Source organism: Pseudomyrmex gracilis, unplaced genomic scaffold (assembly GCF_002006095.1).
Source record: "Pseudomyrmex gracilis isolate BER0280 unplaced genomic scaffold, ASM200609v1 scaffold_310, whole genome shotgun sequence".
NCBI lineage: Eukaryota > Metazoa > Arthropoda > Insecta > Hymenoptera > Formicidae > Pseudomyrmex > Pseudomyrmex gracilis.
This window is the reverse complement of record NW_018020894.1, coordinates 40,475-59,540: the sequence shown is the minus strand read 5'-3', so window position 1 is coordinate 59,540 and position 19,066 is coordinate 40,475. Positions and strand designations below refer to the sequence as shown.

The following is a 19,066-nucleotide window of genomic DNA, read 5'->3' as shown; positions in this document are numbered from 1 at the left end:
CTAATATAACAGCATATACTATAACATATACATATTAAAATGTAATTGTGCGAAGCGCGCCGGGCTGTCCTACGCGCGTAAGACAGCCCGATGCACGCTTATTCGCGGATCTTTGTTAATTAAAATCTTGGTAACTATTGCAAATCTAACAAAATGATATAGAACTTATCGACTCAGTTTTACTCCTTCTACCTGTCTACGAGAGATGTTATACCAATTCTGGGACACCCTGTATACTCAAAAACAAATTTTTAACAACCGTGTTATTTAAATAACGTCATTATGACGTCTTACTCACTTATTTCAACTGACGTCACTCCAAAGACCAATAGTTACATCATATATGACGTATACGTATGACGTACATACTGACATTATTATTATGACGTTCAAAATAACGTCAGATTTAGGTCATACTCACTAATTAGTGACAAAAATCACGTATATTTACGTCATTACAACGTCAGCTGGTTGTTTGGGGAGCAATTCCCATTTTGCACTGTCTACTGCCTTACTGTTAGCCAATGAAAAAACGTGTGTTAAAAAACGCGAAATAATTACTTATATTGACAAAAATGAAAGAACTCCAAGAACCTTACTTTTTAATCTATACTGCTTACTCCTATTGTAGACTAGTCATTAGGCGTTATTTACAATACAGTCGTAAGCCGTAAGTCGTAAAAAACTGACCAATCACAATCGATTATTCTTCCGTGATTTGTCTGTGAGTGGTCAATTTCTTACGGCTTACGGCTTATGACTGTATTGTAGACGATGCCTTACGCGCGTAAGACAGCCCGATGCATGCTTATTCGCTGATCTTTGTTAATTAAGATCTCGGTAACTATTGCGAATCTAGCAAAATGATAAATAGGACTTATCGTCTCAGTTTTATTTCTTCTACCTGTCAACGAGAGATGTTACACCAATTCTGGGACACCCTATATGACTTAATATAGATCTTTATATGGTCCAAATTAAATCCTAATAAAAGTTTAATAAAACCTCGAAGCTTTATTAAAATCATATTATTTTATTAAATTTTAATCAACTTTATATTAAATTATATTAATCCCGTACTAAAAATTTTTTTGCAAAAACTTAGATCAAAACAAGATATGTAATCCAAGTAAAGCACTTTGCCAAATGCTGTGCTTTAATATAGAAAGAAAAACAGTGTAATTATAATATATAAAAAAACAATATAATAAAAGAAACCAACAATTATATAAATTTAACAAATATTTCAAGCTATATTCACGCAAATGTTAATGACATTTTTGTATTTGGTGAACAGTGTTAAATAAACGCTTTATAGTTAATAATTTCAAGTTTACAATTGACTATGAATGCAATATTACATCCGCTAATTTAAGGACGTTGTAGCGCAAATCGCATTTAACAAGAGAAAGTTAAAACTGTGGATATACGTTAATAAATATAATATTTACACGCTGGTCAAGTTTTAAAAAGATTGACCGTTCCGAACGTGAGATAATTGGTTACAAAGATTATACTTTTTTTATGTAGTGTATACATGATTCATACAAAAATCGTTCATACAAAAAATACTTTTAATTCTATAATAAGGAAGAATAACAAGAGAGTGACCAAAAACGGATATATGGCAGAAAAGACCCTTAGGAACATTAGAAAAAAAATCTAAATGATTGACCGTTTAGTTTTAAAAATATAGTGATAAAAAGAACTGAAGTTTTCCTCTTATTTAGCGTGTGAGAGCGGATAGCGACGTTGCCAGATCGTTACTCTGGACAATGTTTCATAGTGTGTGTGCATTGAAACAGATACTCTCTTTGTGTAGAAGAGCAGACTGTACAAAATTTTTCGGTCGGTACCGCTAAAAGTAGGGTTTCCTAACCTATACTCAGACATAAAACTTTTGCATCAGACTGTCTCGCTACAATGTCGTCCTTAACAATCAGACATGATCGGTTTTTTTTTGGTGATCACGTTTGACTTTTCAGCGGGCGATCATATTATATGTCAATTTATAAATAAAAAAGTAAACGCACTGTATGTCATCCTTACCTCCCCCTCCAGATTTCATCGCTGAGGTCAAAATCCGGTAGTTTTACTCATACTCTTTTCTCCTAAGACCCATGCATTTAAAATTTCTTTACACTTTTTACACCCTTCATCTCTCTTTTTGAATAAACTATGGCTCATTCAATTCCGTAATTTGCAATTTGTGCCATCTTCTTGTGAGAAAACTAAATAAAGACCCATCAATCAATCAATCAATCTCTCTCTCTCCCTCTCTCTCTCTCTCTGTCTCTCTGTCTCTCTTTCCCTCTCTCTCTCCCTCTCTCTCTCTCACTCTCTTTCTCTCTCTCTCTCTCTCTCTCTCTCTCTCTCTCTCTCTCTCGTCATTTAAGTACTACAATTTTTGATAGTAACTTACATACAAATTAGTCTTAAATAGAATTTATAAGATCAAATTCTTAAGTAGAATAATTTTGACAACTGTACTGTAAAACTTGTTGATATTGTTCATTTTTTATCATTTTCTTATTTTCCAGGTCGGTCTAGCAATTGGACTGGGAAATGTGTGGAGATTTCCATATTTATGTTACAAAAACGGAGGAGGTGCTTTCTTAATTCCTTATTTTTTAACATTATTTTTTGCCGGCATCCCTATGTTCTTCTTGGAGTTGGCTCTTGGCCAAATGCTCACAGTGGGCGGCCTTGGCGTTTTCAAAATAGCGCCGATATTTAAAGGTATCGGTTACGCTTCCGCCGTTATGTCGTGCTGGATGAACGTATATTATATTGTAATACTTGCCTGGGCTGTCTTCTACTTCTTCACGTCAATGTTTGCCGGTGAGTTATTTTCTGTGTGTGTATCATTATTGTATAGTCTCTAATACAATGTTGATGTAAATAGATAAAAATAATAAGGCCAGTAAGAGCCAAACGCTGGTTGTACGTGCAAAATATTTTTTAACATATAAGTTAATATACATTATCATTCAAATTAAATTCAATTTAAAACTCTGTTACGTCCTGACCCATAAGCACGGTCGGGCGTAATGATGGAGCGTAACTTGACCTTTATGTTTTTAATTCTCAACACTGATACAAAAAAAATCGACCAAAAGCAAGACATTTCAAATTTGCAGGCAAGTCAACAAACCGAACTGATATTACTCTGTTTTCTGTAAATTGTTTCTCATTAATTTCTTTGTAGATAAGCAAAAATCACTTTCCTATCTAACAATAAGACAAGACTTTGTGATTGATTATACTTTGGTATTAGAACATGTACATAATTAATTGTACGTTGGCGAAAAGTGTAAGAGTATATGTGTGATTCAAGTATTAACAAAGTTTTGGAAATGTCATCATTCTAAAATGGAGAAAATAATATATCTAAAAATGACTGTTATAATTGAAATTTATTAATGTGTTAAGTAAGGGTAGCGGTGCACTTGGACATGGTGAAAATAGACACAAACTTTCAGGCACGGTTCAATTAAACACCGTGCAATTGCGCACTGTCATTTAGACGGTTCATTTGTGCACTGTTCAAGTCCCCACTATTCGAGTTTATTCCAAACAATCGTGGTACAAAATTAAGACGCAAAGTATGATGCAGAATGTCTATTATACACGGAATTTATCGATGACTTCAATTATTCTAGCGTAATTACCGCAAATGACGCACAATAATAATGACGCAAAAAAAACGAAAAAATGTGAGATGCACATGAATTAACTATCCAGTTATCGTCTGAAAGAGAACAAGTTTTACACAAAATAGCACATGGTTTCTTACTTACGTATCTCGCAAACATCACTCGCGATTCGCGATGCAATACACCAAAATTGTGTCTAAAGTAGTGACTTTACAAAATACAGACACTTGTCTCACCACTACACCTCTGTACCTCTCGGATACTTTTTCGGTAAATATACAGAATAGAAGAGTCTCCTCCGATCGGCTTCTTGTTCTTATATATTGTAAATATGATCTTTCTGAGTACAAACTAATAAATATAATAAATTCGGTCATGAGAGCCGTTTGCTAGGTGTTGTGCGGAAATTATACGTGTATATATATACATATATACGTGTTCACGTGTAAATTTTTTTACACGTGAAATTCGAATTGTAATAACAATTATAAAATTCATATAGGATATATACTTGCATCTCATATATAAGAAATCCCAAATACCCCCCCCCCAATTGAAATTAAATTTATATTGCGAAAAAAACTCCTTGGTCAGGAGTCGAACCTGGAATCTCCGGCTTTCCGTGCCGTCGCCTTTCCTATTCGGCCACCGACGCACTTGGAGTTTTTCTCGCAATATTCATATATATATATTCGAACAACGCCATCTTCCTCTAGCGTGATTTAAACAATTAAAGAATCTATTAAGACTCCGAAGTTTCCAAACTAATAAATTTCTTTCTGAGTACGTTTCTAAAAGTTTTAGCCGTCGCTCATTGTTTATAAAAAAGTTATAAACAAAAAAAGTGTCATAAATAAATTTTTAGTTTTTGACATCAGGGGCTTCGCCCCTCTTCCTCCTCCCTTCTCGAGGAAAAATAGGAAACAACTTCTGATTAAGTGTCGCTAAAAACTACGTACACAGCAGTGATGGAAAATCGAGCTCGCGCACGCTACCGTTTTTCCTCCACTACTTACGCACACATAGACGCTCGGTCTATTCGTGTAACTCGGCGCTTTCAGCCCGAAAGAGCCAAGTTACACGGATAGACCGAGCGTCTATGTGTGCGTAAGTAGTGGAGGAAAAACGATAGCGTGCGCGAGCTCGATTTTTCATCACTGGTACACAGCGCGTCAGGAATTCGAAGAGTAGACGCGGGGATCGGAGGGTAAGGAGGCCGTACGATTCGTACGGCGCTTGTTGACGAGCAATCGTCCCGCTTGCCCTCCAATCCCGCGCCTATTCTTCGAATTCCTGACGCGCTGAGTACATACTATCGACATGAAACGACATGTAATCGGAAGTCGTTTCCTATTTTTCCTCGAGGGGGAGCAGGAAAAGGGACGGAACCTCTTCTCCTGTAGGAGGACGCAGCCCCCTCTACCTACACGCTTATAACACGAACAAAAAGAATGAAAAAATAGCCTTCATTGCCTATATGCATATATAGGATAAGGTATCTTACAAACAAAATATTTACTTTTCAAATATGTAGAGTCTGAATAAATATATAGAGGTCAAAAACTTTCTTCACTAACTAACATACGGCTTGTCAGTACGTGTTAGATTGTTAATTGCATACCTTCGATTTCAAAGACACTGTTCCAAATCAATAAAAGTGTACGCGTAGAGACAGTGTCCCCGCTCCCTCTGCGGGGAGGCTCCACTATTTAAAAACTAGACACATAGGTTTGGCTTAAACCTTGTTTTGCGTGAAAATCGCACTGTGTTTACGCATGCATTTCTTATTTTCTTCTGAAATGTACACAGTGTCAAAAAACGATAGTTTATTCATAAAACTTTTTTTGTTTACAACTTTTTTATAAACAATGAGCGACTGGTAAAACTTTTAGAAACGTACTCAGGAAGATCATATTTATAATATATGAGAAGTCGATCGGAAGGAGCTCCCCTATTCTGTATATTTACCATTGCACTCTTTTTGCTGCTTTCCTTTTAGGAGACACAGTCAATACATCCGACACAAAGCGTCACATGTCGCTTTCTATTTGTAATTGTGATCGACCTCAATAGACACACTTCGACTCTTCTCGGGAGAAGAGTTAGAGTGTATTTAAGTGTACTTTTGACGCATATATATGCACTATTGCAGCTTTAAGCATTTCTACATATATGATCATATATTTATATACAATCAGAATTATAAAACATTGCATATGTTAAACATTGTTATTAATTTTTCTTAATATATCACGTCACTATTGTTGGAACAGTGGTAAAAAATAATAATAAAATCTTATCTTTAAAATAAAACTCTTAAAATATATTTACACTAAGAAACATATTTATATATACAAATATATATATAAATATTTAATATAATATATAGTTATGTACAATAGTTATGTATAATATATAGTTATGTACATTTGTAAAAGTTGAGAACACACCGTTTAACAATTTTAAAAAATTTTGTAAGGTTAAGTTACGTATATTAAAAGTTTGTATTGTTTGCACACACTGTATATATCGCGTTCTATTTACTGTGGTAAACTGTGCTTGAGTGTGTCAATCTGTGTCGATTTGAGTCTTCTAAAAGGAAAGCAGCCTTTGTCGATATGTTTCCTCTCAGGATCACGGCGTACGAGATAGTCTATGTGTGCGTAAGTAGAGAGGAAAAAACGGTAGCGTGCGCGGGCTCGAATTCCCATCACTAGGTCGAGGTCGCGACACGCGCAAACAGCTGATGTTCTCGCGCATGATCGATTTTTAGCGCATTATCCTATAGGCCTATAGGTATATAGACTGTAGATCATGGTAGAAATATACATGGTGTGCTTAGTTTGGCTAAACCACGCCTCTTTTTTTGCCGAAGTTTCGCTAAAAACATAAGGCTGCCAACCATAAAAAATAAAATGTTTCATGTCGGCAAGTTGCCGCGATTGCGTTAACAAACGGTATCATTGTCGCACGTCCTGTGATTGCATTATCTTTTTCTCTCGGGATATTACCGTGGCACAATAACGTGTCTGAATCGTGCGAGATTTAGAAGACAAGATAAAAAAAGTGTAAAATACATATACGATACGCAAGTGAATACGACAATCGAGTTTCACAGTAGGTATGACCGTATTAAAATTGGTGCGCTGCCTAGCGAGTGTTGCAAATAAAAATATATATTGTCGCACCGCCGCCGCGTTTCCGCGATTTGGAAATAAAAAAACAATTTAGAACGCGGTACAACCCAGAACACACTTTATTAAGAAATACAGCAAATACGTAGGAAAATACAAAAAAACGACTGGAGCTTCTCTTTGCACGTCCGTTCCGCTCCGGTCCCCGTTTTGATCTCTCTTGGACTCCGTTTGCAAGCAAACCCGTTGCCAACCCGTTCTTCTGTCAAACAAACGCCGCTCAAATGAACGATCGAACACAAAACGACATATCTCTCCACCGGGTGTCAACGCAGCGTGCATCCCGCAACACTGCGCACTTCCTTCTTCAGATCATCGTTCCGATGATCAAAATGTCCCGATTGCTTGCTCACTTTTCGGCTGCTGCCGCAGAATCTCGAGCTCTCCGGATGAAAGTCTTCTTCCAAGAATTCTCCCGCGGTGTTTCTTGCATCCACGTGACTTTAGACAAGAGAGGAGGGGAAATTTACATGGACCCATCGTCCTGAATAGGACACCCAAAGTCCTCATCTCGGCATTTGCCCAGCGGTCCACGGGAAAATCATATTCAAATACCGCGAACGAGGTGATCTTCTTGAAAAAAAAATATGCCTCAAAGAAATGAAAGTCCCGCGACGACGACGACTTTTGAACGGGGCAAGGGAAAAACTCAGCAACTAAATAAAAACAACAAAAAGCGACAACAACACGCTTCCAAAATAGCTAAATAAACATAAACTTATAAAATATGTCAGCGGGTCTCCGACGTGTGTTCAATTTGCTCGCAAAAAGATGCTAACCTATTAGCGTGCACAATCTTATTTTTATGCCTATCCGAACAACGAATACAATAAACAACATCACTTAACTTTTTCACGATTACATAAGGCCCCTCCCAGTTCCTTTGCAACTTAGGAACTTTTCCTTTAGCCCTGCGAGGGTTGAAGAACCAAATCTTCTGTCCAACATCAAAAAGAACGTGTCTAGCTTTCCGATCTTAACGCATCTTCGTCTTGTTCGTTCTCATTTCTAACCGTTCCCTAACATCTTGATTGATTTTTTCCAACCTCGTTCCTAATTCCCGAATATAATTTTCCAAAGAATCCGAACAATAATTTGGCGGAGCACCCTGCAATAAATCTAACGGTAAACGCAGATCACGCCCAAAATTTAATTCAGCCGGAGAAACTCCTGTGGCCTCATGCCTAGAAGACCTATAAGCAAACAAAAACATAGGAACCCAACGATCCTAATTTTTCTGATTTTCATCAATGAATTTAGACAGATACTGCATTATTGTCTGATGCTGTCTTTCAACTTGTCCATCAGACTGCGAGTGAAGAGCAGTAGTCCTGGTCTTTTTCATTTCTAACAACCACGACAACTCCAGAAAAAGTCGAGACTCAAAGTTTTTTTCTTGATCCGTGTGCAACTCAATGGCACGCCACACCTTGAAACCACTTGATTGACAAAAACTTCTGCCACGGTCGACGCTCTAATATTCTTCAGAAGAAAAGCTTCCACCCACTTGGTAAAACAATCCACAACGACAAGGAGATATTTACTCCCCGAAGAAGACGCTGGAAAAGAACCTAGAATGTCTATCTGCAACCTTTCAAAAGAGGCGCTCTAGCATTAAAGATCTGCAACGGAAATTTTCCCTTGTCCGAAAGACCTTTCTTCGCGACACAAACTTTACAAGATTTATACCAGTTCTCTACATCCTTCTTGCACGTAGCCCAATAAAACCGTTTGCGAAGTTTCTCTAACGTCTTATTCATCCCGAAATGTCCCCCAGAAGGAGCATCACACATGAGCTTCCTTTAAAATTTGTTTAACCCGTTTTTGAGGAACGATAATCTGAAGAAAATTCGACTTCAAATTAGGAGCTACTCATCTCTTATGTAGAACACCATTCAAAACAACTAAAGCGTCCCAATGAGACCAATAAATTCTTGCAGAAGGACCCTTTGCGGAAACTTCTTTCCACGAAGGACGCCTATCTTTTTCTTTACCCTGCAAAACAATCGCCACAGCCTGATCTTCTAATTGACCCTTTCGCCACTCTTCAGATGTATCCTCTTTCAAAATTATTCGCGCTATCTGTTCCTCCTGCTTCAAAGCATCTCTCACTTCTATCTTTAAACAATATTTGCAATTAGACTCCGCACAAGACCGTCTAGAGAGACCATCCGTGTTCTTATGCGTTCGGCCGCTTCGATGAATAACAACAAAATCATAGTGCTGAAATCTCTCTGCTCAACGAGTCAATTGACCCTCCAAATTTTTAAAAGACATTAACCATCTAAGAGAAGCATGATCAGTGCGAACCAGAAATTCCCGTATAGATAGTGATGGAAAGATTTTATCGAGTCAATCATCGCTAATAATTCCCGCCGCGTGACACAATAATTTCTTTCAGCTTTGCTCAATATTCGGCTATAATACGCGATGACTCTCTCAGTTCCCTGTTGTACCTGCGACAAAACCGCACCAACACCATGATCAGAAGCATCAGTATTGAGAATAAACTCCCCTTTCTCAGAAGGAAAAGAAAGTACAGGAGGAGACGTCAACGTTCGCTTCAAAGCTACAAACGCCTCCTGAAACCGGTCAGTCCAAACCAACTTAACCTGGTTCTCAGTCAAAGCAAACAGCAGTTTCGCAATCAAAGAAAAACCCTTCACAAATTTATGGTAATAGAAACAAAATCCTAGAAAACTGCAAACTTGCTTTTTATTTTGCGAAACAGGCCACTCCGCCATAGCCGCAACTTTTTCAGGATCAATCGAGATACTCTCAACAGAAATTACATGACCTAAATATTTCACCTGCTTCCTAAACAAATTACATTTTTTAGGATTGAGCTTTAAATTAGCCGCTCTGAGCCTCAGAAAAACTTTTTCCAAATTAGCTACTATCTCCTCAAAAGACTTACCGAAAACAACGTCATCCAAATAAACTAACCAAATTTTGATTAACAATTGCTGAAGAACTCGCTCCATCGTACGCTCAAAAGTGGCTGAAGCGTTGCACAAACCAAAAGGCATCACCGTAAACTGCCATAGTCTGTTGCCTACCGAGAAAGCAGTCTTTTCCTCTGGTCGAATTTTCAACTGCCAATATCCACTTTTCATGTCCAGAGTGGAGAATCGCTCATTTCTGGATAATTGATCCAGAAGATCGTCAACCCTAGAAAGAGGATAAGAATCCTTGATCGTGACCGCATTAAATTTACAATAATCCTATCAAATTAAAATTCGCAATCGACACGTCGGAGCCCGTATCAAACTTAAAAGAACACGGTTTATTATTTAAAAAACCAGAAAACACAAATAAATTATTTTTCTTAACATTAACTCTTCCATTAGAAAATTCTTCTTCCGGGATGTCCCACCCCTTAGCCGAACCCATCCCCAAAAGCTCGACTAACCCTTGTTTCCCGACAAGTTAGCCGGATATTCAAAACGGAAATGCCCCTTCTTACCGCACTTCCAACACTCTTTTTCTTTCCTCTCACTATTACCCTTTTGCTTCTGCTCCCCTTTCATTCCGTTCTCCGTCCTTCCCCTGTTGCGAAAATTTCCATTCTTAAACCCGGCATTCCGCTTGACTTCCGTTTGTTCGCCGTATTTCGCAAAATTGTTTGGCGCTTCCCCGCTCGCTCTAAAACTGTATTCTAGTATCAGTTTGATCGTCTTAGCTCGTTCGACAGCAGCTTTCAACGAAACTACGTTCTCAAGCTGCAGCGTTCGATTGACAAAGCCGTCAGAGAGGGCAGCAATAAACTGCGCACAAGCAATCTTCTCCCGAATCTCGTGTGTGCATTCGGGATACGCGAGACGCGACAAACGCTCTAAGTCCGCGCCAATCGTCGCGAAATTCTTGCCGCTCTTCTGTTTCTGATTTGTGAATTGTACATAATAGCTTTGGAAAAGCTCTTATGTTCCCCGAAACGCAACTCCAGCCGAGAACGTATCTCGGAGTACGAAAAATCCTTTTCTAATCCTTCTAAGACGGAACGCGCTTTTCCACGCAAATTCGTCGCGAGCATTATCGCCCTTGTCTCGCCATTCCACCCGTTCGCGCGCGCGACTAACTCGAATTGAGTCAAAAATTCTCGCAACAGTCCGCTTCCGTCAAACACGTCCGGCTTAACTTTACTATTCGACGACATCACGCCTACGCAATTTAAAGAATTTGGTAACGACTCGCCTGATATAAATACATCGCGGCGAAGCCGCTCCTTTAAGCAACAAACGTCCTCCTTTCGGCGCACGAAATTACTGAATTCCTGCTCCTTCTGGCGGAACGAATCTCTTTCCCGACGACGCTTCTCCCTCAGCTGCTCCAGCACCTGCAGGACCGCGCACAGCGTTTCGTTCTCGGACGTTGTCGTCGCCGCCGCCGGCGCCTCTACCGCCTCTGTTGCTCCTACCGCAACCTGATTGCGCGTTCTCAGCGGCAAATGTACTAAAGCCATGCCGCCGTTTTCTCTCAAGCTCGATCCCGGAAATTCGCTTCGAAAATATTCTTTCACTCCGTCCGTTCACTATCCTGGACGAGCCCTCGCCGTCCAAAATTTGTCGCACCGCCGTCGCGTTTCCGCGATTTGGTAATAAAAAAACACGTGGTACAACTCAAAACGCGCTTTATTAAGAAATACAGCGAAAACGTAAGAAAATACAGAAAACAACCGGAGCTTCTCTCCGCACGTCCGTTCCGCTCCGGTCCCCGTTTTGATCTCTCTTGAACTCCGCTTGCAAACAAACCTGTTGCCAACCCGTTCTTCTGTCGAACAAACGCCGCTCAAATAAACGATCGAACACGAAACGACATACCTCTTTTTTTTTTTTTTTTTTTTTTTTTTACATGGGGGAAATCTTTTATGGATACCCTGGCCCCTGGGGGAGGGGTCAGGGTTATGTGGGAGTCCCTCCCTCTACCCGCAAATCGGGGGAGGTGTACCCACTAAAACCCACCATGGTGTGCCTACCGTGCCTGTTGCGCTGANGACTCCCGGGACCCCGTTAGGACTGCGCCGGGAGCCCCCCCAGGCGTTCAAACTGCCCTCTCAGGGAGAGGAGNAGGAAGGGAAATAAGCTCCGGTGCCTCCTCTCTCCCAGGCCCGACAGGGCCATCCATCTTTGGCGGCACGACAGGGCACACGCCGTCGCGCCGCCCCTTCCCGGGGGCCGCGTGCAGGACGGATCGGGGCCCCCACCCCGATCCGTCGCGGNCCCTGCGGTGGCCAACAAACAACAAATCACCCTCTTCCGGGAACGGACGGTACCGCCCCGGGACCACCGCTCTGCGCCCTCTCTTTTCCGATGTTNCCCGCTGNGGCGGTGAGCTAACGGAAGAGCCGGCTCTCCCAACGCCCACCACCCCAGTCTTCCCTCCTCCTTCTCCTTCTGCTCCCTAGCCGGGNGGTTANGAAGGAGAAGAGGANGGGACTATTGTCACCGTTGATGACTTGCTTGCCGGNNACCAAGGCCTGGGGGAAAACGCGCGCGGGAAGCGGGTGCTCGCCGGCACCCCGCTCGCACGCGCCCCCGAGGCNCCCCGCAGGGAAGACGCTCTCTCTCCCTGTCGCGCTCATCGGCCTCCTTCTGCTCCATAACCGANGAGCAGAAGGAGACCACCGCGCTCCACANCTCCTTGTCCCTGGAGGCAAGGGCCTTGAGTAGGCCCTCCAGGGACAAGTCGTCCCCGATTTGGGCGACCAGCGATCGGCGCTCCTGATCCCACCGTGGGCACTCCTCCACGGTGTGTTCCACCGAATTGCTGGCCGCCCCGCACTGGTGGCACCGCGTCGTCGGCTCTTTACCGATGCGACTCAGGTACTCCCCGAAACAACCGTGTCCGGTGAGCACCTGAGTCACCCTGTAGGTGAGACGGCCGACCCCATTNTCTAGCCAGACCTCGAGATGGGGTCGGAGGACCGCGACGACTTNCTGGACCGCCACNTGTGGCTCGTCCAGGTACTGCTCCCAGTCGAGGAGCAGTTGTCGCCGGGCCTGGCGCTCCGACCTGGCGAGGGCCTCCTGCAGGGTGTTCTCTGCCAGACCCTCCCGCAGGAGTTCGACCCGGCGAGAATACCTCGCCGAGTACATACCCGCAAGGAGGGCCAAGGGAGGCACCCCCGCCAGTACGCCCGCCGTTGCTGTGGCCACGTCCCGGAAGCCGCTAATAACCTTGAGGGTCATTGTCCTCTGGGCGGAGCGCAGCGAGCCAAAACTGCTCGCTGCTCCCGCCCTCTTAGCGGCCTCCGCCTACAACGGCGACCCATAAAGGGCCACCGAGTGGACTACATTTGTGTACAAACGGCGGACCTTCTGCTTCGGGCCCCCAAGGTTGGGTAGTAGTCTGGTCAGGGAGTTGGCCACACTGCGCACCCTGGGGGCCAGACGAGCGAAGTGCTCGTCAAAGCGCCACTTCGGGTCGAGGTGGAGACCCAGATACTTGATGGTTCGACCCACCTCAACCCGTGCCCCACCTATTTGGAGACTGGTGTCCGCGGGCCGTCCTCTGCGGAGGCCGAAGAACATAGGCTCCGTCTTGTGGACGGCCACCTTGAGACCCAGTCTCTCGATACGGCCGACGACGCACTTGGTGCCGACCTCGGCCAATCTCCGTGTCTCCTCCAGGGTCTCCCCAGTGGCTACGACGAAGGTGTCATCCGCGTAGCAAATAACACCCAGGCCTCTGGGGAGAGCGGCCCGGATCACCACGTTGTACCCGAGGTTCCATAGCAGGGGGCCCAGTACCGAGCCCTGCGGGACCCCGCGGTACATTTCTCGTCTGTGTGGCGATCCGTACCGACCAGTGTACCTGATATGCCTGTCGCGGAAGAAGTCTCCGAGGATCCTACTTAGATAGGGCGGAACCCTGTGACGCTCCAGGGCCCACCCTATACTGTCCCAGGGGAGGGAGTTGAAGGCGTTGGAGATGTCAAATGACACCGCCAACGCCCACCCCCCCTGCCTGACCGACGAGTCCGTGAGGGACTTGAGTCGAGCGACAGCATCGACTGTCGACCGTCCCCCACGGAACCCAAACTGGCAGTCGGCCAGGTCGGAACCCACCCGCGACAGGTGCTCGACGAGGCGTGCGGCAATGATGCGCTCCAAGAGCTTGCCTGCCTCGTCGAGCAGACATATTGGCCGGTACGCGGACGGAGAGTCCGCAGGCCTTCCACTTTTCCGGAGGAGCACGAAATTGGCCCTCTTCTAATCGGGGGGGAACCAGCTGGTCCTCAGGCAGCCTGTGAGCAGTTGCCTGAGGCGGTCTCCCAGGGGACCCTGTCCGAAGGCAAAGCCCAGTACCTTGCCGGGCACGCCGTCGGGGCCGGGCGCGGTGTTTTTCCGCGCCATCCGACAAACGGCCCGGCGGAGCTCCTCTTCCGTGACCCCCAGGTTGTTGGACCACTCGACTGGGTCCAACTCCGGCTCCCGGGGAGGCCAATCACCCCTCCCGTCGGGGAAAAGGGTGGAGACGACCTCCTCCAGGAGTTGGGGGTCTAGACTCTCGGTGATTGGGGGCGTCCACGGCCGCAGCTTGTTCATGACAAGCCTGTACGGACGCCCCCATGGATCTGCGTCGAGAGTCTCCATGAGCTCCTTCCACGCCTGAGACTTTGCCTTCATAACGGCAGTACGCAGGGCCTTGTGCGCAGCGCGATAACCCTGGTACTCCGGTTCCGCTGCTCGTTGCGCCCCTTCGCCGTTGTTGACAACTCGGCGACGGGCGCGGGTGAACCGGTGTCTGGCGCGAATGCTCTCTACGCGGAGAGCGGCAATTTCGGCCGTCCACCAGTACACCGACCTCCGGGTCGGAGGGCCCCGGGAACGTGGCATGGCCGCGTCGTACAAAGCGACAAGCGTGTCCCGGAACCACTCGTACTCGTCCCGGAGGTCACGTGGCTCGGCCGGTGGTTTTGCCCAAGCCACGGCCTGAGCAGCGGCGGACAGGATATCCGGGTCCATCTTCCTGAGGACCCACCCCTGGGATAGGGGTTTCCTTCTCGCCCCGCGGCAGCCCCGGAGGCGGTCCGGGAGTGGGGAGACCCTCATAGTGATGTACCTATGATCGGAGAGGGTCTCCAGATCCTCCCTAACTCGCCACTCGTGCACACGGCCCGCGACGCGCGGAGAAGCAAAGGATACGTCAACGACGGATCCTCCGGCGCGCCGGATGCACGTGTGCCGCGATCCCACATTTAGCAGAGTGAGACCGCAGGCTGCCATACAGTCCTCAAGGGCCCTTCCTCTGTCATCCGTCCTGGGGGAACCCCAAGCCGTTGACTTGGAATTAAAGTCCCCCAGGACAAGTACCTAGCGAGCAGAGTGGCGGAGCACAACCCGCTGCAGCTCGCCCAGGTATTCCTCGAACTCGAAGAAGGGCCTTGTTGGCGAGAAGTAACCTCCTACGACCACCAGTTTCCCCCACTGAACCGCGAGAAGTCCTCTGCCCTTCTCCAAAGGAGAGAAGACGGAGGACTCCCGTGTAGTTCCCCACCTGAAATAAACTGCGACCGAGCCATCCTCGAACCCCGCCCACGACGGGTGGTCGGGGACGTTGTACGGCTCGGCCGCCACCGCCATAACCCCACCCAGCTCCGCGAGGCTTTGGATCATGAGATCCTGGGCCCCGCGGGCGTGGTTGAGGTTACACTGTATTATGAGGGGAGGAGAAGAACCTATGATGTGGGTGGCACCTCCACCTCCATCCCTTCCTCCTGGGCACTTTCCTCAAGGAGCTGGATCGCCCCCTCAGCTGTCGTCGGTGTTGGGGTTGCTCCCAAGGCGCCGGCGGTTTCCGTCCCCGCGGCTGGTTGGGGTGAAACACTCGCGCCAGCCTTCTGCGCCCTGCTTTTTCCCCTCTTGGGGACGGGGGCGCAGGCCTTACTGCCCAGACGGTGGGCCGCTGGTCTGCTGAGATCGGCGCACAGCGGGCACCTTGGTGGCTCCGTGCACTCCGCTGCGTGGTGGCCCCGGCCACCGCACCGGTAACACCGGCCCCTTCGATCTTCTCCCGGCGCGGTGTAGGTGCACGTCGTGATGACGTGCCCGCGCCGGAGACATCGGTGGCACTGGAGGGGTCTCCGCTCGAGGGCCTCCACCGGTGCGCGGACCCACCCTACCCGGATGGCTCCCTCCGCGACCACCTTTCTGGCCGCCGTTAATGGGCATTGCACCCAGGCGGTTTGCAATCCGCTGGAGGAAGCGCGAGCTTGGCCGACCTTGATATCGGTCGGCCGACAACCCCCGACGGATGCAACCGCGGCCCTAACCTCGTCCGAGGAGACAGAGTCCTCGAGGCCTTTTATCCGCATTTCTGCGGTTTTAACGGGCCTCGAGACCCTGGCTCCCTTTTCTGCCGCGTAAGGCGCCATGGCGGCGCACAACGCGTCCGCCCTTGCCTCACTGTTGTCACCGGGGACCTCCATGACCAGGGCCCCGGTGATCGCTCGTTTCGGCCGGATCACGTCAACGCCGTGGTCCTCCGGCCGAACCTTCCCTCTGATGTACGCCATCACGTCCCCCAGTTTGACATTGGGTTGGACAGTCGTGAGCGTGATGGCCGCACATCTGGGGGGCTTGCCTAGCTTGGGCTTGGGTGAGGAGGGTTTGCCGCCCTTGGCGGCGGCAGTTCTCCCTTCTTTGCCCTTGGGTTGGGGTGCCGGCACTAGCGCCGGTTCACCTTTTGCCCTGCTTTTACCTTTCCCTCTTCTCACCACTTGGGTCCAAGGCTCATCCGTAGGGGGAGGAGAGGGCTGGGAAGAAGAGGTCTGGTGTCGAACGGGGGCGTTTCAACTTGGAGCACTTGCCCCCGGATTTTGATCGGTGGGTCCACTCGGGCCGTCGCCCGTGCCGCTCTTTCCCTTCTTTTTCTTTCTCTTTTTTTTCTTTGCTTTTTTGTCCTGACCCTCCCCTTTCTGGGAGGGAGAGGACTTGGCCGCGGTGGGGGCGCCAGGAGGGGGAGAGCTCCTATCCCGCGCTCGCTCCTCATCAGGGAGGGTGACGACGTTTCCCCCGGTGGCGGCTCTCCCACTGTCCTTCTGGGCGGCGGAGGACCCCAGAGACGGGCGGAGGTGGCGGTGCTTCAGGCTCTCCCAGAACTTGGAGAGCTGTTCCCTCACACCATCCATGATCCTCCGCTCCCAGTGCTTGAAGGACTCTGGATCCCTGGGCCTCCCCGTACGCGGGGGAGGAATCGGACGACCTTCGTCCCTTAGGGGCAAACTTGCAGCCCCATCACTTGGGCCCTTTCGGGAGGGACTCTCGGCCAACCTAGGGGGGGGCTCAGCCGCCCCACCCTGCCCTCCCGGGGTGCCCGGGGGAGATGGTGGCTCAGGTGAGGACCGGGCGCCCCCGCCACTGCCTCCGTGGGATGCGGAGGGCACGGGCGAAGACGACTCGATCGGTCGCTCACTTGGCCTTTTCTTCTTCGCCTCCTTGAGACGTGCCATTCTGAGGGACATGAGATCCTTCCTCATGTCCCGCAGTTCGTCGTGGAGCGCTTCGACCTCCGCTCTGAGGGTCCTATTCTCGGCGGCAACGCTGTCCAGTTTGACCTGGGCAGCCTCTTTGTCGCCCCTCAAGGCGGAGATCTTTTCGCGCATCTCCGCGACCTCCTCGTTAAGCCTCTTGTTGGCCGCACTCAGGCGCCTGACCTCGGCGTCCGAGCTGGCGCGGCCAGCCAGGAGGTGCACTGCCTCTTCCATACCGGAGGCAGCCTCCTTAAACTGCCTCACGAAGGTGCCTTTCAAATTCTTCGATTTCACGGCCATCCTCCGCACAGACGCAGCAAGCTTACTGGCCTGCTCCACGATCTGCGCGGAGGGCATGTCCTCGGCAATGATGGACACCTTCGTGAGCTCCGTCCCGTGGCCCTGCTGTTGTTGTTGCAGGGGCTGAGATGGGCCAGTGGATCTCGTGCTGACGCGAATGGACTCAAAGTCCTCCAGCAACTCGCGCTCAGCGCGCATCTCCATCTCCATCTGTTTGGCCTCGAGCAATTGCCGTTTGGCTTGCGCGAGGCCAACATACTCCCCTGTGGCCGGGGGTCGGCCTCTCCCCCGCTTTCGGGGTTTCCCTACCGAGTTAGCCCTCTGTGTGGATGACAGAGGGTGGGGAACCCTAGCTTTGGCCCTTGATGGCGGTTGGGCCTCCTCCCGCGGAGCCGACACTATCTCAAACTCCGACTCGGAGTCAGTGTCGCGGGGCAGTGTGGCAATCAGCGCCCTCGTCAGGGAAACCCCGGATGACAGGCCAGATGGCCCTGACCGGGGGTCTCTACCAACGGGGGGGGGAAAGATGGACGTTCCCGGCTGACCCCACCTCCTCGTCTGATTCATCCGAAAACAGGGGTTTATTCCTGTTCCCGAAACCGCCGCCCTTGATCTTCCGATGACTCCCTGAGAGGTCGGGAGAAGAGGAGCGGCAGTGCTCAACTGGCGTCATTTTGACGTCAGCCTTCGCAGTAGCTGCATCCCGTGACACCCCTGCGGTGCAGGTATCACGGAGCCCGTCGCAGGATGACGACGTGGCGGAGCCCGGGACGGTAACCCCACCGCGCCGGGACCTGAGGATCCGATCCCCCTGGTCCGGTACGCCTTCCTTTTCTTTTTGCAACATCTCCATAAATGTAAAAGTTGCGGTTTTATATCGAACTTGGACCTGTCCTAGGCCGATTGGCTTACATACCTGACGAGCCCGCCCTGCCCGGGTTTTCTGTTAGGGTTTTCCTTCCCCTAGACACACTCTTTGTCTGGCCGCTCACTGAGGACCTGTCCGGCAAGGGAGACCCTGCCAGGAACCGAAGTTCCCGCCGGCATAGCTCCTCAGGTCGTCGCGGCACGCAAGCTCGGGGACCACGACAAGGTGATGTGCCATCCCCCGAGAAACGACATACCTCTCCACCAAGTGTCAACGCAGCGTGCATCTCGCAACAATATTTATGTAACCTAATATTATTTATTATATTATATTATATTATATTATAAAGTGTAAATTTGTATAAATTTCATAATGTAATTTGATATATATATTGTGTATTTTTATATATTGTATATATATTGTACTATTGACAACTTACAAGAATTCGCTCTACCCACAAGCTAACAGATGCGAGGGGCAAGGGGAATCGTCCGTCCGCTCCACCCAATCTCCTCTATCAGGTAGGTTCGTCGAGGCGGTGAGGATATCCCCACAAGCGAGAACCGTGTGAGCT

At 48.0% G+C, this 19,066-nt stretch overlaps 2 protein-coding genes and 1 pseudogene across 2 annotated transcripts; 1 reads left to right on the top strand and 2 right to left on the bottom strand.

The window, feature by feature from the left end:
• LOC109859975 overlaps positions 1-3,497 on the top strand; it is a 92,716-nt pseudogene extending 89,219 nt beyond the window's left edge.
• Positions 3,498-14,061: 10,564 nt separating this feature from the next.
• Positions 14,062-14,817, bottom strand: LOC109859974. The gene has a single exon (XM_020438745.1). It carries the CDS (start codon positions 14,815-14,817, stop codon positions 14,062-14,064), a length of 756 nt encoding a protein of 251 aa, XP_020294334.1.
• Positions 14,818-15,530: 713 nt separating this feature from the next.
• On the bottom strand, positions 15,531-17,834 carry LOC109859973 (serine/arginine repetitive matrix protein 1-like). Its single transcript, XM_020438744.1, has 2 exons — positions 16,974-17,834; positions 15,531-16,622 (listed from the first exon to the last, which is right to left on the bottom strand). Exons 1-2 carry the CDS (start codon positions 17,832-17,834, stop codon positions 15,531-15,533), a joined length of 1,953 nt encoding a protein of 650 aa, XP_020294333.1.
• Between the last annotated feature and the right edge of the window lie 1,232 nt (positions 17,835-19,066).